Genomic DNA, 21,865 nt, shown 5'->3' with positions numbered 1-21,865 from the left:
CGAATCCACTAGCCCCACCATTGCATACCTCGCTCACGAGGTAAGAGGGGGCGCAAGAGCAACCATCGTCGTTAATAGCTCTCATGCGAGGGCCACGAGTGAGCACGGTGAGCGCAGTGCAAGGTTGGCAAGGTTGACGGAGGCGACAATGGATCTCATGAGGTTAGGGACAAAATGATCATTTTAAAAAAGTATTTTTATATAATTTTTTAAAGTTGTGGTGCTATGCAAAATTTTTTTAAAGTTGGGGGGCTTTATACCGAAATTCACTCTTCTAACTATATAAATAAATTTGGGTAAATTTCCTAAAAAATAATAAAAAATTTCTTATAATAATCTCTTTTTAGTTTGTTTCGACATAACGTCTCTTATTTTTTAAAAATTGAGATCACCCATAGTCTCCACCCCATCGGTTATCGTCTTTGCTCCATTGCGAGGTCCCCCTGCCCTTGATCTTATCATCACCTTTGTCCCGTCGCGAGACCCCTTGTCCACTTTAGTCATTGTCGAGCCATATTACCAAGTCTCTATCATCCCTATCATCAAACTCAACACGGTGGATCTTTCCCACCCTCCTCCTTATGGCCTTTCGCACTAAAGGAGCATGCCCCTGCCTACTTTCGCCCCTCTTCTAATCAGGGACGATCTCAACATCTCTCAATTAGTTTGGCCAACCCTTATCTTAAAAACTCAACCTTATTTGTCCAAGCAAAGTCTAACTCCCAACAACTACTTACCTCAAATCAGGCCATACCTCACTGAAATAGGGATAGCTACTAGGCAAAGGGGTACAGTAGCCCTACAAGGAAAGTCCTAGCTATGTGCACCCTATAAGAAATGTCCATAAAACCTAAGGACTTAGAGGTGCTCCTCACCTTAAAACAAGAGGTTCTTCTCTATCTATAGGCAATCGAAGAAGTTTATGAGAGGAGAAGAGGAAAAGGAAAGACTTTATGAGGTACAATTAGTCCTTCTAGCAGCCTTTTCCTCGTTTTCCGACAGCCAAAATTCTACATCAAGCTCTGCCCAGTAGGTTTTTAAATGAGAAGCCTCTGAAGCCTATTGCTTATTATTCAAACCTCGATTTCAACGATGAGAGAAAAGGAGACCAAAATCAAACTAGTTAGAGCACCAAGTTGCTATCCAAAGACAAACTTAAAAATAATGTTATTTTAAGTTTTATAATTAGCACTTTAAGTTTAGAGCTTGTTTTTTTTTTTTTTTTTTTATTATGCTTGATCATAGTTATTTCCACCACTAAAATTTTTATTCGAAAAATGAAATGAAGTCGATGAATCTTTGAACCCAAATCTCATACCAATCATCACCGCTCAATCAAGAGAGCAAGCGCACTCCTTCAATATAGCGGGTCATGCGAGGAACGAGGGAGGGGAAGCCCTATCATGGTCATCGATCGTAACCATCAAATGTCACAGATCCTTCAAGCTTATGAAGGACATATTAAAGGTGTCCCACATTCCATAATAACTTGCCTTTATTCATGATATATTAGGCAAATAATTTTAGCAACTCAATGCTCCAAGGTCACAGATCCTTCAAGCTGGGAAAAACAAACCAGGATATATAGATACATGAAGGAATCACCTTATTACTCCCAAACCTAGCAAATCATAAAAAAGCTACCATGGATCTAACAAAATGTTATATACACAAACAACACTCTATCCCGGCAAATCGGATTTATTAATAACTGGCCAAGATCGGTTGAAGCATTAAAAAAAAATCTGACTACCCCTCATTCTTTTGATATCAAGGCTTCTGTATCAGCAAAAGCTAATACCAGTAGTGGTACAATCGCTTCACTTGATATAATCATCGGTTTAACCTTCACAGCCTCGGAAAAATGATTGATGTACAATCCATAGCTTTCGAGACTGCATAATTACCATTCATTCACCTTTCACCCTGAAATTTCAAGTGTGAAAGTTGGTTGATTATAGTGAAATTCAATATGATTTATGGCTAAAAGTTTTAAAGACATGAACTTACATAATGGAGCAACAGTTTCACAAGTGAGGTTGTTAGCAATACCAGAATTCAAGTCCTCTGTGTCACCACTGAATGACGCGAGTAATTTTCTCTGCATGAAGGTAAACATATTCAAGTTAACCAACTATTTCTGGTAACAAGAGAATAAAAATTAAGCATGTTTCCATTGATCATCGTGGCTAGTGTATAAAATCCAGACCCCGTAAAAAAATTTAAATTAAAGTTCATCAGTAGTATCTAGACAATGAATGTGGTCATTGCTACATGAAGTTCTAAACTTATAAATAGAGCATTTGCAGAACTATGATATCTATGAAGGATATTCAATCGATGGTCAGAATGTCAAATAAAACAGACCAGATAAGTGAATCAAGGGGCCAAAACCAACTTGTCAGCAAATTCTGAGAAACTCCCAAAGTTAATGGTTAGATGACAGTGACACTCACATGCGCTTCAAAGTCAGGGCTGGTCAGATTGATAGATAAATTCCCCATCAACAACAATACCTGCATATTGATGGTACAAAAGATTACTTCTTTGAAGGTAAATTCAGAAGCACATGTATAAACCAGACACTAGTTACCTGTAACAGATAAAAAGAAAATGACAAAGTATTCTACATGAGCATGCTCTGATAAAATTTTCATACATATAACAACTTGAATAATGAATTCAGAACAACAGAAAGGGTGCGCTTCTCCAGTATCAGAATTAAGAGTTTTGAAAGAGAGCAAATAACATAATCCTGTCTATTACCGTTAGTACTATCCCTGTCTCTAATCCCTATCACAAGAAAAGCTCCAATTCATTCAATTACATACAAAGTTTTAAGTACAGATATGTAGTTTGAATCCTATGGAATTCTCTTTTTTCTGATCTAGAAGCTCAAAACAGCAGGACATTGGTGGTGTAATTTTCAAAATTTGCCATATAATTTTAACAGCTACCAACACAAAGAGTAAATAGTGCCAGATACATAATAACAAAGATGAAACTCTGCCATGACAACGTAGAAAAGAACTGACATGTGATAAGACAAGAAATTACTTATAAGCATCACTGGTAAAAATATATAAAGAGCAAGAAAATAGATCTTTATCAGTACCTACATCAGACTCAGATCCAAACGGATGTCATTCCAAATTGTTAGATCCTATGAAGTATGAACAATAACAAGAAAGCAGTCTGATGGATGTCATTCCAACTCGAGGGTAATCATGGTCCAAATGGAAATTGGAAGTTTTCTTTCAAGCGTATAACAAATGTAAACAGAAGTCTGATGCAGTATCCAGCATACATAAACCTCCAAGTATTTTTAAATGCTTTAAATATGTGGTTTTCTTTCTTACGTCAATTTGGCTGCTAATGCCCTTTAATTCAAATGCTGAAGTAGATGCATCCCAGTTAAACTCCAATGTCCTTGCAGAAAAGCTTTCCCAAAATAGATCTTTATCGGTGATCATCTATCGTCCCATTTTGGCATATTTACAAAGAACAATTCCTTTGTTATCTTAAGTTATTAAAATCCAGGTATAAGGTGCCATTTGGCTTCTATTCATTAAATGGTACAATTCATGCTCGATGCATTCCAAGGCACATACCAAAAGCTCATTCTGTACCATTGACACCATTATTGAAACGGCACATCCTGGCATTGACCTGGATTGTGCAAATGCAGCATGAATGGTTTACAGGCCTGCACCGCTGCCCCATAATTGTACTTCACATGCTCAGCACACATATGCTGCATGAACAATGACACCAACACATGCTGTTAAAAAATACAAACCTGTGCTACTATTCATCAGTAGCACAAAATGAAGGACGTCTTTCTTTGACCACAAGTTCATAAAATAGTTACTGGTTTAGAAACACAAACAAAGTTATCATACAAAGAAAGAAAAGTATGTTGCAGTTCTTCTTACAACCAAGTGAATCATAAACAAGCTGAAACAACTAAAAATTATACACAAGCACACAATTACATGATCTACACTTTCCAAGAAGAGATAACCAAACATAAAACCCACTTACAGTTCAGCAATAGCAAATGTTTTTCATCAGAACACAATTACGGTTGTGTAATTCATAAGACAATAATATAGAAGAAAATTCATTGCCAGCTAAACAAGAATAACAACCATTTCATTTGGATAAAATAGTTTCCAACATCGAAAAACGAAGCATTAAATTTTCTTCAATATATGAAAAAATTGTAATAAGTACTGGTTTGAATATAGCATACTGTTTCAACATCAATTGGATCCATCTCTTTCAGTTTTTGCAGATGACCAGTAGTGCTGGGGTCAAAGACACTTCCGAGGAAGCTGTACACCTGAGCAAAGTCTGGCATAACTGCAGAAACCACCAAACAGAAGGTCAGTAATCAAAAGACTGAGCAAGGTTCACACAAATATAAAAACACAACAAGCGACAATTTTCAAAAATTTGCTGCAGCATTTTGTTCTTGAACAAAGATTTGAAATAAGAAAAGGGAAGATCCCTCACATTTGGTACAAATAACTAAATAGTTTATTAATATAACTGTATTTTCTGAGCAGTAGTTTCCTGCCATGATCTCTAGGATGATATGACATTCTTTTACAAGCTTCATCAAACAACATTGTGTTCTTTTTTATTTTATAGCACCAACTTTTTCTTGCAATCTAAGTGCTCTGATGAGACAGAACACATATAATCTCTTTCTGATCAATTTGAAAAGGCAATCGCTCTAGCTATTATTTAGGTGCAATGAGAACTCACCACGAAGAGCTGTGACATGATTTTCATGGTCAGCCATTTCACAAGTTGGCCAGGTTACAGGACTTATTGTGCTGCTAGAACAGCAATTTTTCACCACCAAGTTTCCAGCATGCCCCATATCATCTGGACATCTAAGAACTTAGGAGGCACTTCTGGAAAAAGAAAAGATCGAACTACTCAAGAGAAAGTACCAAACCTGATGTCAGATGAGATGCACTAACAGGATGGAGAGAACTGTTAAGCCCAGAAGGAACTGCTTCATTTGTGTTAGAGTTTCTAGACATGGAAGATGTATCTATTCCAAAAGCAGATTGTGGTTCAAGCAAACAGGAAGCCTGGTGTGGAGTGGTGCCTCGAGATATCTGTAGAGCTGCAGTTCCCAGAAAACCTATCAGTTCGATTACAACATGAAAGCAGATGATAATCATTGAACGAGACTAACCATATTTAGGGGCTTTCTGTGGATATGGATGTGCTGCTTTCCTCTTGGGTCGAGGTGGAGGCACATGTTCACTTGCACCGTTCTTCTGAATCTTCAGAAAGTACTTCTGTGCATGACTCCTAATCTGCAAGGTTGTTTTTTTAGAATCTGCTTCTGTGCATGACTTGCGACAAACAATTGTCAGCTTATCATAATTTGACAGGCCCTCAATGTCAAAACAGGGGGCTTCTTAGCGGGGCCTTGAAATGTGGAAATCTAAGAACAATTTCAAAAATGAGATTAAAATCACGTCTTATTTTACAGTTATATCTGGACTCTTTGAGGCAATTCAAATACCTGCTAGTGTGATGTGTATTTGCTGATTTGACCAATGACTGGTCTTGAACCATATGATCTGGCACCAATCAATATGATTTTTATTTTTATTTTCCGGGAGATACCAGGCAATATGGATTGTTCTACCAATACTATACTGGTCGGATAGACCAATATCGAATCCAGGATTTGAGTCCTGGCTATGTGCAATTTCCAGATGCTTCTTATTGATAGAGGAAAATGTTACTCCAGAACATCAACTTCATACAAACCTAAAGTTTACACTCATGTTTGTAAAGCTAACCCAGAGTCAAAAGGAAAGGTTGAAGCATCTAGATGACCATACAAGTCATGTTTTTATTATTCTAGATCCTCGTCAAACAATTGATTCCAGAGTTTCCAAGTCAAGAGAAGATGATATGAGAAAACCCAAAGACAAGCATGGACAAACAGGCCAAATCAAAAACATTATTCAATGAGCCAATACTTCCAAAGTCTAGCATCTTTTCCTATCTATTAAGTATTAAAGATACACCCCTTGATGATATAGAATCCATAGAAAGAAAATAAATGAATAGATAGGCAGAAGTTCGCATACAAGAGTTGGTTGAAATTTCGTGTGTGTTCTCTCCCTATTCTTAGTTCTTTCATATATTTCTTAATAGAACTACAACCTATCTGCAAATTACCTGAATAACTGTCTTTGAACCAACAAATGCTTCTATCTTTTTCCAATCACGATCAAATCTGCAAAAAGCCAGAAAATAAATATTATTATGGCTCTAGAGCTTATAGTTCATCGTTGTCCATATAAATCATCATAAACTAAAGATCATGTGCCACTTTTGCACATCAAAGATGTTACGATACATAATGCCCAAACAACGTACACCATTGTACTACTAACAACATTTGCATATGCACTGCAATAAGACATGACCAAAAGCTGCAATATATAATACATAATAACAAATGGACTGTCTCAAACTGTCTGGAGCAGATAGTTTTGTTAGTAGCAGTTAGCTTGTCATTTACACAAAGCTATTGAATCTCTAGTGTACATATTTTAAGGCATGTTGGATTATCAATCTCAAATTTAAGATATTTGTCTATCGGTCAAAGCATCATAATTTAAAACATATAAACAGAATGTGGCTATTAAGTACTATGACATGTATTTAGGTAATTTATATTATACCAAAGTAAGTAGGCCTCCGAATATGATGAATGCCTTTTTGTGAACCGTAGCACTAAATATCATCTGAAGAGATTTTCAAAAAAGAAATTGTGAGGCTGGTGGTTCATGTCTGGCTTCATCATTGAATGACTCAGTATATCATGTTCCCGCCAATGCAGGGTTGGGGAAGCCATTATATGCATCATTATGCCTGTAAATAGAGGGGCTGTTTCATGTCCGAAATCCTGGTCATCCAAATTGTAAAGTAGCAAGCTTATCGTGATGCCAAGGGTTGCCCTTGCTTTCGTCACTGAATGACAAATAGATTTAACTGTAGACGAGACAACCATTTGGTGCAGTTGATAGACAATTACTGAGAAAATCAAAATCTTATTACAGCATAATTAAACACCATGGAGGAAGACCAACAAATTTTGTCTATATCATGATGTTAGGATCTATTGGGATCAATGGGAGAGCATGAGGTGCTCAGTAAAATCTTCTATATTGGTATAGCCTTACGTGCAGATATCCTTCGTAGAATCAATGCAACGAGATGTGTGATTGTTGCTCAGTAAAATGATATTTGAAAGGTCAAAAGAGTTAATAACTAATGATCCACTAAAACATAAAATCTTCTATATTGGTATAGCCTTACTTGCAGATATCCTTCGTAGAATCAATGCAACGAGATGTGTGATTGTTGCTCAGTAAAATGATATTTGAAAGGTCAAAAGAGTTAATAACTAATGATCCACAAAAACTCTCTTCTACACCCAAATTGCTCTGATTCTACCCAACCTCTTACAAAGGCTGACATACTCAAGGTCAACGAATTTTGGTCATAAATTCACTGACCATATTCCTATTGCACTCCTTCCCAATATCTGGTTATATTATCCCATAGATCATTACGGTTCACATGTACAAGAGTCTACACAATACATCTACAAAGAAGAAGTTCCCCATGCCAATTTGCTCTGAGTCGTAGACTCATCCAAAAATTTTCTTTGGAGAAGCATCCGTTACAAGCAACAAATCAGCCAAGACAACTAAGAGGGAGTCTTTTGTTATATTATCTATTATCACATAAATCAAATTGCCCCCTGCTAGGGCATTGGCAAATTATTCCTTTACTTTGGGCACTATTTCAAAATAAGCACAGAGATTTTTTTTCCAACATCAAGAAACCAAAGCTCAAAGATGAATAGGGAGTAGAGGTTCTAATGACAGAAGCAGAACTTTGTAATCGTTCCAAGATTATGCCACAACTAATAGCTCCAAGACTCGTCTTCCGTGTCCAGACACATTTAACTGTGTCAAGAAACAATGGACAGAAAACAACATACCAAACAAGAGACAATTCCAAGGCTCACAATCCAATTTAGAGATACCCACAAAGGAAAGCAAAGGCCTCTACCAGTTAAAGCATAAAAGACTTGTAAAATTAGAAAATTCTCCTCTACTAGATTCTACAGTTAAAGCATGAAAGACTTTTAAACTGCACTAAGAATTGGAAATTTCTCATTCAAACACTTAAAGGTAAAAACGAAGATAAAAACTTAAACAAGATCACTGAAGCATCCACAACAACTAAACCCCCAATCATATATCCAGTTGCGTGACCAGACAGTAGTCGAAGAGAGATCACCGACAAAACCCAAAATCCCATCCTTATGGACAAACTCTTGCAACTCAATCTTCTCCTAGAACAATGGTCGTCGTAAGCAGAAGGGGATTCGCGGTCCACAGACACCAATTTTCGAGAGGGAAAAAGTGACAGGTATACCGCCAGTGACGCAGGAACTTTACGGGTGAGAAACCCGGACATATAGAATTGCAAGAAACCAAGTTTAGCCCTAAGTAACCGACGACAACCCGATCGCCCGCCCGAACTAGAGAAGCGCCACAAGTTCGAGATCAAAGGGGTGGTGGGGCTATTCTTACAGGTGGAGGGCTTCGAGGAACTTGTCGTGCTCCTGCTCGGTCCAGCTCTCGCGCGACTTGGTGATGGTGTAGGGCTTGCGGATCTTCTTGCTGGGGTCCTCGGCAGCAGCGGCAGCGGGGGCGGAGGAGGGGGCGAGGGGGCCGGCGGCGCCCGGGAGGGCCATGGAGGGGGAGGGGGAGGGGAGGTCGGGGGGCAAGAAGGCGGCGGCTTTCGGTGATGCTTCTCTGCTGCCTCTGATTGCCTTGGCGTGAACAAACACCATAAAAAGAAATAGGGATCGAGGGAGGCGTAGCGAGAGAAGGTAAGGAGCGGCAGAAGGGCCTCGGCTTCTACTGTGTCGATGGCTGCTAATGGGAGAGGTGCAAGGACAAGGGCGGTGGCGGTGGACTGGTTGGCGGTGGAGGTGGACAAGTGGCAGTGCGATCCGAATAGAGTCGCTGGTTTGTTGGCAGTGAAGAGGGGCCGCAATCATTTGCTGCGGACCCCCGCACGGGATACTTCTCTGCGGATGAGAGTTCTTCGCATATATATATATATATATATATATATATATATATATATATATATATATATTAGATTGAAATTAGTGTTTGTACATCTTTGATATGATTAATAATGAAATAAGAATGACGGTGGATATCTCTGTTCTCCATCTCTTTGAAGGGCATTTTACAGACTCAAACACCTGGTTGAACGATCTCAATTGTCTACGAATAAATATTCTAATCGTACTATGGGAATCTACTTAATACTACTCGATAGTTGTTCGAACATATCTCTACATATTTTTGGAAAAAAAAAAAAATTTTAAGTTGTAAAAACTTAAAGAGGGAAATATAAGAATTTAATAAGTTGGAAGGTATATTTATGTGCCACCAATAAACTATAGACTAAGTAAGGTTGGCGTTACATCTGATAGCGATAAGAACAAAAGATTCATTAAAAAGACAAGGTTGATAGCTACTAACCGTGGAATAACATGGAGGATGAGAGAACACACCTACCAACCAAAGAATTGCTGAATGACATCATACAATAAAGGATATGAGGAAGAAGTGCACCATTCTATATAGAGTTCTAATTGGACATATAATTTTATCATCTAGCATATATAATTATAGTCAAAGATTCCACAAAAGAGGAGGAAAGAATTGCAGACACAGGCACCCCCATCTCATGGAAGAAGGAAACTGGAGACCATACCTTTGTTTCCACAGCATGAAGGGCCATCTCTGAGACCACAAGTAACCCAGGTGAAAATGACAAGTACTATCAGCTTAAACATATTACCCATCAAACTGTTGGGAATTACTATCAGCATTCCAAGCCAGACACCAGGATGTAGAAAGAAGGCGTCCAAGCATGATACAGACAACAAAATATAGTAAGATAAAACAGGTACGCGTAGAATACATAGAGATCAGCAAGTAATATCTCCAGCAGATGTTTAGGACAGCAGCATCATATCATGCAAACCCTACCGTGTTCTTGTACTGAGGTGTTTCCATAACTTTCTCCAATTGACATAATTAGACAAGTGCTAAGAGAAGAAGCTTAATGTTTGTTCCCATTTGGATGGAATACTGACAACAGAAAAGAACTCAGGCTTGTCTATATACGTGTGAGTCCCTCTCATTTGGATCACCATCAATCTTCTATCATTCCCTTGGGACTGTTTCCGTCTTCTTTTTCTTTTTCTTCCTTCTCCTGTGAGGGTAGATATTTGAAATGATACCCTACAAGTTGCCAAACACGATCAGCACAAAAAAGAAAATTAAATTCACCTACCAAACTATAAAAGGTCAGGTATTCCACAACCTTCTGATCAGATGAAATCAGAGGTCTTTTAGAGTCATCTGTACCGGAAGCTCCTGTCGAATTCTGGACCATATATACCAGGAATGTGACCAGCTGATGCAGGGTGCACCTGCTTTGCATTAGCTCTCAGCTCCATATCAATCAGCCTTTGTAATGCTTCCGGATGATTGCCTCCACCACCTCCAATGAGAGATCCTGCATATTGTAAAAAATATTTTAAAAATGGAAAGAAAAAAAATTGAATGGTAATTTCTTAAAGAAAAAAAGCAACAGAGGCCAACTAGAAAAGCTAAACCAAATTTTAGGACAACCACAAAGACAAGATGGCCAACTAAATACTAGGATTTCTACCATTTAGGCCAAGCAGAAACTAATTGCAGCCTAGCAATGTCTATAATTCTACAACGAATGAATTTGCCTACACTTATGCCCAGCGGCAAGTAAATTATCGGCCACAAAATGTGGTATTGCCAAACTCTTTAGTGTCCCAACAGTTCTAAAGTCGGATATAAGCAACAAGTTGACAGTTCTGTTACAGCCTCATGACCATTCAAGGTTCCAAACAAGAGTGAACCTAAAGCACCAATCAAGCAAACCACATGAAGCACAAGGGAAATAGTAGGAATTTACCTGGCATTCCCATTCCAAGGCTGCCATAAGTTGGGTGCTGCTGATGTAACGAAATATTGTGTACATTGTTCATCTCAGGTATGTACCCTTGCATGTGATTTAGGTGATGAGGTAATGGTACACCTCTTGGAAAACCTGGAAGAGGTAACTGTTGTGGGTAGCTTCCTGGAATTGGCATTTGCTGTAACATCAAATGATAGTCAGGAGGTTCAACGTGTGGGCCACTAGCATAATTGGAAGTATTAAGTGGAACAACGTTTTCAAGTAAATTTCGACGAGGATCATGATGGATGCCTTCAGGACCAATAAACTTCATCTGCTGATTCCTATTTGTGAGATGATCCAGCCCCGGGTGTAGAGGCCTTGCATGATTGATGATATGAGGTAACTGAGGAGATGTTCTTCCCTGTAAATGATGATAAAAACTATCAGAACCAACCAGGTCATGTGGGGTGCGAAAAGGAGGTAAGCCATCCAGACTAGACGATGGAATTCGTTCTGCATCTCTTGTAATAGCATTAAGCAATTTGTAATTGAGATGTTCCACACTGTTTTCAGATAATAGCTCCTCACTTCTAGTAGCATTTGGAAAGGGTGAAGGGCCAGAAGATACAGAGTCCAAAGAATCACTAGTAGTAATCAGATTATCCTCATCAGGCAAGTGAATTTGCAAAGCTCTTTCTTCAAAACCAGAAGCAACATGTTTTGAGTCCTCAATAAGAGAGTTTTCATGCTCTTTGGAAGGACCCACAGTGTGATGAACATTTGCATCTTGAATTTGGTTTGTAGATACCATGTCCATCTCATGAGCAGGTTTGTTCTGTTTATAGTCACCAGAACTAGAAGGAAAGAAACCAGCATCAGAATTTTGAAATGGCAATCCAAGTGATGTTGGAACTTCTGTAGTGTTAATCCCACCATCTGTAACTCTCTGCACGGAGACAGGAGCTTGAGCCGATTGGAGCTCATTCATAAATGCTGCCCCAAATAATGCTTCGAGTGTCAGGGTCTTCTCTGAGCTGGGTGCTGGTTCAGAGTTGCAAGAAGTAGCCTTCTCAGCAATCCGAAGTTTGAAACCAGAATTAGCATCAGTTATGGAAAATTTGTCAAAGAATTCAGCATCTAGACCATCAGGAGTTACTGATGCTGCCTTCTCTTTCTTTGTCCCCTTCTGTAATAGAGAAAGAAGATGTTGTGATGCATGATCATCAATATCCAGTTTCTGTTCCATTTTTCCATCTGTAGTCTTCCAAGGTCCTTGAACAGCATGCTGTGGACTTGAACGACCTGCAACGTTGGCCATGAAGGACTGCTCAAGGTCCTCACATGTCAGCACAGCAGGACTTAAATCTGGCTTAACACCTTGATGATACTGCTCAGGGATCCCAACCATCAAAGAAGTTGCGGAGGATGCATCAAGTTTCTCTGTGGTATCACTAATTTTTATAGGTAAGCTTGGTGCCATATGCTCAATTGCTTTGTCACAAGAAATTATGGAAGATGATGAGTTAACTTTCTCGTTGTTCACAATTAAAGAGAGCAAGTCCTTTGATGAAAGGTCTTCTACATGCTTGTTTTCTGTGAGCATATCAGAAAATATTAAATTGCCTTTCAAGTGGTAAAAAGGTTCTCCTACAAGGCACAAACAGAAAAAGTTCTCCTACCTTCTTCAAGAAACCAACTAGCAAATTTGGAAGATTCGGAAATTGCAGGAACCCATGGTTCTTCATCCGTTTTAAAACCCTGATTCTGGAAAAATATCACAACAAGTTGGTCATCGAAGCTCTTTATCAGGCATACATAAGTAATAATTTGTCAAGATTCTCATTTTCATATACATACACACATGCAGACAAACATACATATTGTCGTGAAAAAAAACACGTAAGCATAGATGAATGCAGAAACACTGGAACTCTGACAATTCAAAAGACTAGAAGGGGTAACTGAAACATGCAGATTTATGTATTAGCTATCCACAAGAAGCCAAATAGAGCTCACAAATCGAGACAAGAAGCTACCATTTTTTTTCTTTTGATTTTAACTTGTATCGATCTTTTGCCAGAACACACATGAAACCGATAGTTAATTCCTTCGTTTCAATGAGATGCAACGATTAAATTCAGGGAAATTTTCATTTTGCCTCCATTTTTGGAATTTAAATATGAGATGTAATATTTGATTTAGTTTGTTCTTGGTTAAAACAAGTTTAGTGGTCACAATTTTAAATACTCAGACTTTGAGAGGAAAGAGGACAATCAGTTAGGTGGGACCATCAAAAGGTCTTAGAGTTGACTTGAGTAGAAAATTGCTCCCAAGAACATGGTCTACTATTGAAAATGACAGAAACTATGCAAAACATTTACAAATGAAAAGTAGAAACATATTTTCCAAGAATGTGTTATCTGATCTCCAAGCTTTTACTTTATTTATGCATAGAACGAAACCCAAGTATTCCACACAGGCCTTGTTGTTCTTCCATGTATTACTAAGAAAATTTTTGCTCGAAGCATTTTCAAACAGAAGTTTCGTAGATCCCTTCCAATGAACCTTGTTATATTAGCTCTCAAGATGATCAGGCCTTGCCACCAGAGGACCTCTGCCAACAGTATCATAAGCCAGGTCATGATCACATCTGGATATAAAAATTTAAGCTGCAGCATCATGCTTTAAAATCTTGATCAAGGGAATGCATCTAAAGCACAAGAGTTATATTACTAACCTTTAAGTCTAAATACATAAAATTGTGCATGCCTATAGTTCTCCCATAAACCAGTTTCTACAAACATGTTGCTGCACAGTCCTCGCCCCTAATGCATTAATGTCATTACTCTATAGTTCATCTGGCTGTCATACAAAAAGCAGGCATGTGTCCTTTTTTTTTTAATCCTTGATAAGACATTATCAAGAAAATTAACTAATTTAAAATTTTTTCTCACTCCAATAAAGTTTAGATACTGGAATTATGACATAGAAAGAAAGTATCAACTTCATGAGCATAAGCTCTACTAAAAATCTACTGCATATATAAAGATATGCCAAAGCAAGAGATAAACACAAAATTAACCTTGAAAAAATATTAACATTATTGAATGATTTCATACAAGCATGACAAATGACAAAAACTGAGAGTGGGCATCAAACTAGATGTTCTTAAAGATGACTACATACCGCAGAGGAAGTTGGTGAACTACCAGAAGTTTTTACCACAGAACCACCAAGCAACTTTTCCAGAATTGACACTGAACTGTCCTGCATAAGTGGGCTTGTAACCTCAAACTTCTCTTCTTTAGTGTTGGAAACATCATTCTCTATGACTTCTTCCCAAATCTTACTCACTTTTGGAGAACCGGAGGTTGAACAGGATATGTTTTCAGCATCCATTGGGAGCTTAACTTTGAGAACCGATGATGGAATTGCAAGCTTTTCATCGACATTCACAACAAGATCAGACATGGAGCCAGTTTTTAGCATGCTGTTGTCCAGGCATACAGCTGATTGGTGCCTTTTCTCGGGATCATTATCGGTGCCATCTGGAGGAAGGTCATCCAGACTACCAGAAAAGCTACCCTGAGATTCCAAAGAATGCATTGGCTGTAAGGCCATACATAGTGATAACTGATAGCATAACACAATCAAGCACTGAGTTAACTTTTACATCATTACATGAATATTAAATTTAGTTATTATGTTGCATATTATTAAGCCCAAAAGCATGACTTGTTGCGGAAACATCTTATACAGATTACTCACTCATTTCTTGATGATAAACTAACATGACAGAGTGCCAATGAAGCAAAAAAAATTTAATATGTTCCTCATTTCAAACCACTTATTACCATCACTCAGCCACACACCCCCCCCCCTGCCTACCCCACTATCGTGGTCTGAGACAACCATCATGTGTGACTAAACCCTGGCAGTGGCACTCTATTTTCTTTGCTGACAGCCATGAACCAACCTCCCTTTATCTGCTTATCTATGTCTTCTCCAGCAGCCATGAACCAACCACACCCCTGATAACTGTGAATAAAACTTAGCTCTCTCTCTGCTTCTCTGACATTTTTATACCACACCTCTCCTCTCCTCCACCAGCTCCCTATGTCTTCTTCGATGCCCAAAACACAACCACACCCAACCAAGTGCCCTTTGCTCTACTCTGTATGCTGCAGATACAGACTCCACCACACCTCTGCTTTCCTGTGCCTCTGCACTTGTTCTGTTGGTATAGGCTCACTCTACACTGTTAATCTCACTCTTACAGCTAGTTTTCCCTTATCTTGATCTCATTATTAGTATTCTGGATTGCCATTATTTGACAATGATGTTAATTCTTGTTAATAAGAGTTTATGGATTATCACTGTTCAACCATAATGTTAATTACTAGATCGTCACTGCTAGTTTTTAAATTGAGGTTTTAAACAGTGATGTTAACTCTTGTGACTATGATGAAAGTTTCCTCTTTAGGTCCTTTTTATTTTTCAGAAATAATGGCAACCATAAATAATAATTCAGAAGAATCATCAGCAAGAAACAAAAAAAGACCTGCATGGAAATACAGCTATTTAGAAGATCCGAAAAACCCTAATATTGTTAGCTGCGACAAAACTACTAGTTATGATATTTTTCAAGCAACTACATAAAAATAATTACTAGTTCTGAACTTTTGATAATATGATGAACAAGAATACCAAAGAACCATCTAATAGTTGAGAGGAACATATTCCAAAAATACAGTTTCTAAGTCAATCTGATAGCTAGATAGATCTAAACCATCTACTTGTCAGTATTATCTGTTCCTACAAAAAAAATACAACATTTTCTGATTAGCAAATAGCAATTACTCAATATAGAGTAATATATTGGTACCTCTGACGCAAACTGAGTGCTTGAAGACTGAACAGGAAGGTTTTTGTCTAATGCTGTGCTGGAAAAACCAGGTGGTACAAGTGGCCGAGATAGGGGAGCATTCATACTAGAAGAAACCCTAGAAGAATCGTTTTGTGGCAGTGAAGAATCATCCAGCATGTCAGTTTTACTCATTTTACTGTTCCTATCAACCGAGTTCTGAAGTAATGCAATAATATCAGCATCAAGATTTTCTTTGTGATTATCAGGAATCTGTTTTGGCTTCTCTTGCAGTGCTTTCTGTTGTTCCTTTCTCATCAACTCGAAGGATGCTGCATTGGCAATATAATGAAGAAAAGTAAACCAGAAAAGAAAAGAAAATAATATTGGAGCTGTAATGAGTCACAATAGACCAATGTTCCATCATTATAACAAAATACCTCTTCTTCTCCGTTCTTCTTCCGCTCTGTCCTCACTTGAATAATTAGTAGAACCAAATGTTTCATCATTACATGAATCTTTATCATCCTTCCGTTGAAAGGGTAAAGCCTGAAGTTAAAGATGGCATTTTCATAAAAAAAATTTCTCTATAGATATTTATAAGATCTGACCTCTATCAAAACAAGATCTCTGTGGATGTTTAAATAGAGGATCAGAACTCAACAGGATGAGGTCAAAGATACTAAAGTTGAAATCAAAGTAAAAAAATATGAAAAATAAATTTTTTGATGGAATCTAGTTTGTATTTATAGTCTCAAAAGCCAAACCTTATAAGGTCGTGGGGGCTGATAAGGTTCAGAAGTCCTATTAAGCTGAAACTGGCTGGTTGCTCTAGCTTTTTGTCCCGAGGATCCAGCATAACCTGAAGGTCTTGGAAATGCACCACTTCCCAGAAGTCCATCATGCTCAAGATTTTGAGATAAATGTCGAGATTGCTGTTGCTGTCCGTAACGCCTACCAGAATCTGTAATTTAAAGATACATCATTTAAGTAACAGAACTACCTCAGTTCTAAACACCTATATGGTAAAGATGTCAATTACAGAAACAGACATAATTCATTAGAACACAAAACATGTTTGCCAGTCAACACAAGCATCACAACACACGAATGGGCAGTGAAATTCTGCCATTAAAGCTCCACCGACATCATGAGATTGCTCCAGGATCGCACGACTTCAGAAGCAAGAAATTTTGCATCTTGGCATTTGTTTTCCCAAAGCAAATGGTAAAAATGAATTTTTTAAATGATTCTGAGGAATCATTTCTATTTATTTCTCATTTGAAAAAAAAATTAATTAGAAGGTTTTTTTTTAATATTATAAGTTGACAAATGCCAACATCATCCATAATCATATGTTAGTTTAGAAGATTGTCCAAGAAAAATAAAAAAAATAATATCAAATGAAAAAAGGAAGGAGAAATTTTAGGTCTGCTTGAAGATTCTAAATAAAAATGAAATACATAAGTCTCCGATATGATTATATATTTCATCTTTTAAAAGTAGTTTCTTCTTGATTGAAGAATTACAAATAAGGAAACCTATCAATCAAATATTTTATCAACAAAAAAGATAGTTTGCCAAGACAAATATGTAAAGATATCTTCCCACAGAAATAAAGATGATATGACTGACATATTCTGATTCACAAAATGTAGTTTTTCTACCATATTATTCCTTATTTTTGTATTTTCCTTGTCATCATATACTTTGTGTATCTATAAAGGAGAAAGGAATTGTAACCGAAGGTCGCAAAATGATTAAATGAAATAAAATGCTTTTTCCCACATTATATGTCAGTGGCATGAGGCCACTTTTTTTTTTCCAATGGCATCATTCAATCATCCTCATGTGAGAAGTCCAGAGGCACAATACTTTCATCCCTAGGAGTTAAAACTTAAGTCCAAGTGAGTCTAATAGCTATTTTTCAATTAAGATTTATGATTCTTCACTTCCTCTCTCTTTTATCCCACTTTACCAAAAAAATGTCTACTTTCTTTACTCATTACAAACTTATCCCATATCAAATTTGGTATCAAAACTCATACTGCAACATTAGAGTATTAGACGATCTATTTTATCCAAGATATTTTATAATTATTGTCAGTAAAATTTCAATTTTTTCACCTCAGGAAGAGTTCCTTTGCAGCAACAGTATATAATACTAGGCCATTGTGATTTAATTTTCCATTGAATAATTTTATTAGTTTAGGTCTTATACATATGTCATAAGCTATATGATATGATAAAACCTACTACAATCTTACATTAGTTATAAGATTGTGCAGGGAGAGAAAAAAGATGAAGTCAAAAGAAAAGAAGGAAAAAAAGACAAATCTTAAACTCAGATTGAAGATTCTAAAGAAAAATGTAAGGCATAAGCCATGAATTTCATTAAGATATCTTCCTTGCAAAGAAATTTCTTCTTGAAGAATCCATAGAAAAGGAAAGTTTATCAACCAAATATGTTATCAAAAAGGAAGATTGTTTGAATATATATATATATATATATATATATTATCTTTTTTATATTCCTTTTCTTTTTGTACTTGGGGGTCCACAAAAATGGGAAGGGATCGTAACTGAACATCACAGAATGATAGAGAATTGAATTTTTTTTTTCCCACACTGTGTAAATGGTGTGAGGCACTTTTCCAATGATTCAATTTCGTCATCCAGATTTGAGACATGGCAATCTATTAGTTATTCTCTTTTCCTATTATCTTTTACGATAATTATCTTTCTCTTCCTCCATTCTTAAATAAAAATATATTTCCCTTTCTCATCGTGTACTTATTCTAGGATAAATTTGGTAACAAACCTATTGTCCTACACAATATTGTAATTATCAGTTAAATGAATGAATAGCTTTATTTCTCACATTATATGCGAGTAATGTAAGGCCACAATCTTTTTTTTTTTGTAGTATGATTCCATCGTTACATGTCGAAGTGTGAAATCTTCATCTCTAAGAGTTACTCTTTAGAAAAGAGCCCAGTAGTTCTCTTATCTTTCCTCCCTCTCTCTTTTCCTTTGTGTATTTTCAGACAAAACATATACAATCTATGCTTGTCGCGATCTTGTCCTACATCAGACTTGATATCAAACTCGTCCTAACCCAAAATGAACTCAAACTCACCACATTCCAAATTTTTATATTTGAAATATGCAATGCAAAAACAAACCCAAACTTGCACCACAATTACAAGGAATACCACATGATGCATGATTCCAATCTTAAGTCCAAGACATGTGCAACAATAAGTAGTCATAATTTCCCAACAATTAGGTGTCGGCGACATGGATCTTCTCCCATTATTAAACTCCAGGAAGTACAATATTGCTAGCTACAATAAGAGCAATAAAACTTTCTTTTAGGCAAGTTTTCATGGGTATCCCTCCAGTTCTCATAGCATCGCTAATCTTGATGGACTTACACTGTACAATTAGGATATTCTACAGGTTACATTTTAGAAGGCATGTATATTACCTTCTAAAATGGGAACCTCATTTAATCTTTTGCAAGAGCTACATTTAATGTTAGCTAATGAAAACATATCTTAAGTTTAGAACAAGCAATCTACCAGACAATGACAACGGATATTACCTTCTAATATGGGAACCTCATTTTATCTTTTGTCGGAGCTACATTTAATGTTGGCGAATGAAAACATTTCTTAAGCTTAGAACAAGCAATCTATTAAAATAATGACAATGCGGAATAGTAAACCATTGCAACTGTCAAAACATAAATTTATTATCCTAAAACATAATAACACTAGAACATTTTGCAGAAAAAGCAAATACAAACCTTGCATGGATGCTTCACGATTAGATGGGAGGTCTCCATCTCTAGTGTCCGATCCAGAAGACAGTGCATCCCACCTTCCAGAGCTTCCTCGAAAATAACTACTTGCACCTTCTAACCTATTCGGCGGTGATGATCCATAATCACTCCGCTTTGTGCTCTGGAAAGTTAAGCCTCCAAAACCTCTTTGCCTCTCAATGACCGATGCTTCATCCAATTCACTGCATTGAGAAATACCAGGGAGTGAAGCAAAAAAAAAAATCTACAAGACCGGTGAAATGACAGAGAGCTAAACAAAGACTTGATATAGGCTTTCACCAGGTAGTACCTCAAAATCGAAGCATCGATTCCTCTGGGCAATTTTTTGCAAATATCCAAGTTGCTAAAAGACAAAAGTTCGTCTCTTGTATATAATATCTTAGACTTCCTGTGACATCATACAAGAACGCAAATATATAAGCAGCCAGAGAACAATACCAACACATAACAACAGGAAAACAAAGATCTCAGATGAAGGCGCTCACTTTTGAGATCCAGTTTTTCTTTCAAGCAATAACCGGTCTTCATTCTCCAGACTCATTCCCAGAAATTGAACGTACAAGGAATCTTATCAACTAAAAATGTTGGGCTCCTTGAATCATATGTCACACCACCAACTACCTTATCCTCCTACAACACATCAACTAATCCAGATTCCATACATCTACTACAGGTCAGCTAAGTCCGTTACAGAAGAAGCCAGCAACGCCAACTCAAAGAATGAAGAAACAGATTGTCAGAGCGCTAAAATATCCTGGAAACGAGTATTAGATTCTGTACAGCTCCCTGTCCAAAATTGACGAAAGGAAATCATCGTCAGCCAACAGAGAGGGAGGTTTAGCACCAAAACATCACCACAACTAACATCAAACAACAAGAGGCAACAACCAAAACACCGTAATCCAAAGATCTCGACGATCAGATCAGAAACAGGGAAGAATAATCCATCAGGAGAGAATCCGAGCTACCAAATACATAAATTCCAATGAGCGCGGATATCACAGCAAATGAGCTTAGGGTTACCACGAATCGTACGAGTACTTGAAATCGATGTCAAAACCCTAATCTAGGTGCCTAAAGAAAGGATCGGAGGCGGGGAGGGAGTTGCCTGGATCGATTCCGACGATCGCACGGGGATCGGTGCGGGCGTACGAGAAGGTATTGGGGAAAAAGTGATCGATTTCTTCTTCTTCTTCTCAGAGAGAGAGAGAGAGAGAGAGAGGGGGGGGGGGGGGAGGAGAGAGAGATGGTAGGGAAAAGGGCTGAGAGAGAGAGAGAGAGAGGTCTCCGTCTCGTGGTCTCTCTGCTATATATGAGAGAGGAGGAGACGTGTGACCCTAACTTATACCCAGAAGGCCCTCTCTGCGTTACTATGCAACGAGAACTGGGATTTGCTGAACCGATCGAAATAGAAAACTACATATTATGGTTAAAAAGCCCAACACGGGGTCATCTTTTTGTGGGCTCCACATGTTATTTTAAGTATGATCCCTATGATTCCTGTCTCTAACGGGACGGGGTGTACTGCGCCCCCGTTATCTGTTCCACCTTGAAGTCCCAGAAATCAACCCAAATTCTTACCTCCTCTTAAGGCTGCTGTGCCATCCTTGAGAGTGATATTTTTAGTGTTCTTTGATCATTGAGTTCTAATAAATCTATTTTTTATCATAACAAAAGAAAGAAACTTAAAGATTTTTTTTCCAAATTTTAAAAATAAATAATCATAATAATCATAATAAAAACATGCCCAAATGCTATTAAATTGTGGAAAATGTTGACATCTTTTGTTTCCTTTTTATGGTAAACTGTGACAATTAACTGTGACTAATATTGGATTTATGTTATTGTCTGTCCCAAAAGAAAGAGAAAAAAAAAAACCAAGTAAATTTATTTTAAGAATGATGAAAATATGGATAATGTTAAGCCAAGGTGTAATTTGGTATTCATTTCAGGTCAAAGATATCATCATCACCCTTGTGGAGGGAGGCCTACAGCAATGGCCTATGTAAAGGAGAGGGGACATGCACTTGGGTCATACTATACTGGATTCAAATTGAACCATTTCC

General features: G+C 37.4%; 2 protein-coding genes across 4 annotated transcripts; both read right to left on the bottom strand.

The window, feature by feature from the left end:
* Positions 1–1,477: 1,477 nt before the first annotated feature.
* On the bottom strand, positions 1,478–9,077 carry LOC135592329 (protein REVEILLE 3-like). Of its 2 annotated transcripts, XM_065081753.1 has the most exons (9): positions 8,655–9,075; positions 6,220–6,277; positions 5,216–5,339; positions 4,970–5,143; positions 4,774–4,896; positions 4,256–4,365; positions 2,457–2,516; positions 2,011–2,101; positions 1,478–1,926 (listed from the first exon to the last, which is right to left on the bottom strand). In XM_065081753.1, exons 1-9 carry the CDS (start codon positions 8,915–8,917, stop codon positions 1,922–1,924), a joined length of 1,008 nt encoding a protein of 335 aa, XP_064937825.1. In that variant the 5' UTR covers positions 8,918–9,075; the 3' UTR covers positions 1,478–1,921. The 2 variants fall into 2 exon arrangements, with proteins under 2 accessions (XP_064937825.1, XP_064937872.1); XM_065081800.1 differs by lacking the exons at positions 1,478–1,926; positions 2,011–2,101 and adding an exon at positions 3,612–3,754 and having other exon boundaries at positions 8,655–9,077.
* An 832-nt stretch (positions 9,078–9,909) lies between these two features.
* LOC103980302 (uncharacterized) lies at positions 9,910–21,053 on the bottom strand. Of its 2 annotated transcripts, none has more exons than XR_010477751.1 (12): positions 20,908–21,053; positions 20,285–20,585; positions 20,089–20,187; positions 19,764–19,981; positions 16,720–16,916; positions 16,393–16,501; positions 15,974–16,284; positions 14,275–14,673; positions 12,768–12,852; positions 11,104–12,681; positions 10,444–10,668; positions 9,910–10,362 (listed from the first exon to the last, which is right to left on the bottom strand). XR_010477751.1 is itself a non-coding variant. In XM_018827961.2 (12 exons), exons 2-11 carry the CDS (start codon positions 20,338–20,340, stop codon positions 10,508–10,510), a joined length of 3,213 nt encoding a protein of 1,070 aa, XP_018683506.2. In that variant the 5' UTR covers positions 20,341–20,585; positions 20,908–21,053; the 3' UTR covers positions 9,910–10,391; positions 10,474–10,507. The 2 variants fall into 2 exon arrangements, 1 of the variants encoding a protein (XP_018683506.2); XM_018827961.2 differs by having other exon boundaries at positions 9,910–10,391; positions 10,474–10,668.
* Positions 21,054–21,865: the final 812 nt, after the last annotated feature.

This window comes from Musa acuminata, chromosome BXJ1-1 (genome assembly GCF_036884655.1).
Source record: "Musa acuminata AAA Group cultivar baxijiao chromosome BXJ1-1, Cavendish_Baxijiao_AAA, whole genome shotgun sequence".
NCBI lineage: Eukaryota > Viridiplantae > Streptophyta > Magnoliopsida > Zingiberales > Musaceae > Musa > Musa acuminata.
This window is presented reverse-complemented; position numbering and strand designations above follow the sequence as displayed.

What these genes read in the sequence shown, in the direction of transcription:
- LOC135592329 (XM_065081753.1), bottom strand. Translation starts at nt 8,917, where the DNA reads ATGGTGTTTGTTCACGCCAAGGCAATCAGAGGCAGCAGAGAAGCATCA. An exon ending in ACAGAAAGCCCCTAAATATG is followed by an intron (nt 5,144 to 5,215) that starts GTTAGTCTCGTT and finishes TGGGAACTGCAG; the next exon opens with CTCTACAGATATCTCGAGGC. An exon ending in TCATGTCACAGCTCTTCGTG is followed by an intron (nt 4,366 to 4,773) that starts GTGAGTTCTCAT and finishes TGGTTTCTGCAG; the next exon opens with TTATGCCAGACTTTGCTCAG.
- LOC103980302 (XM_018827961.2), bottom strand. Translation starts at nt 20,340, where the DNA reads ATGAGTCTGGAGAATGAAGACCGGTTATTGCTTGAAAGAAAAACTGGA. An exon ending in AGCCCCCACGACCTTATAAG is followed by an intron (nt 16,502 to 16,719) that starts GTTTGGCTTTTG and finishes CTTTAACTTCAG; the next exon opens with GCTTTACCCTTTCAACGGAA. An exon ending in GCACTCAGTTTGCGTCAGAG is followed by an intron (nt 14,674 to 15,973) that starts GTACCAATATAT and finishes TTGGAATCTCAG; the next exon opens with GGTAGCTTTTCTGGTAGTCT.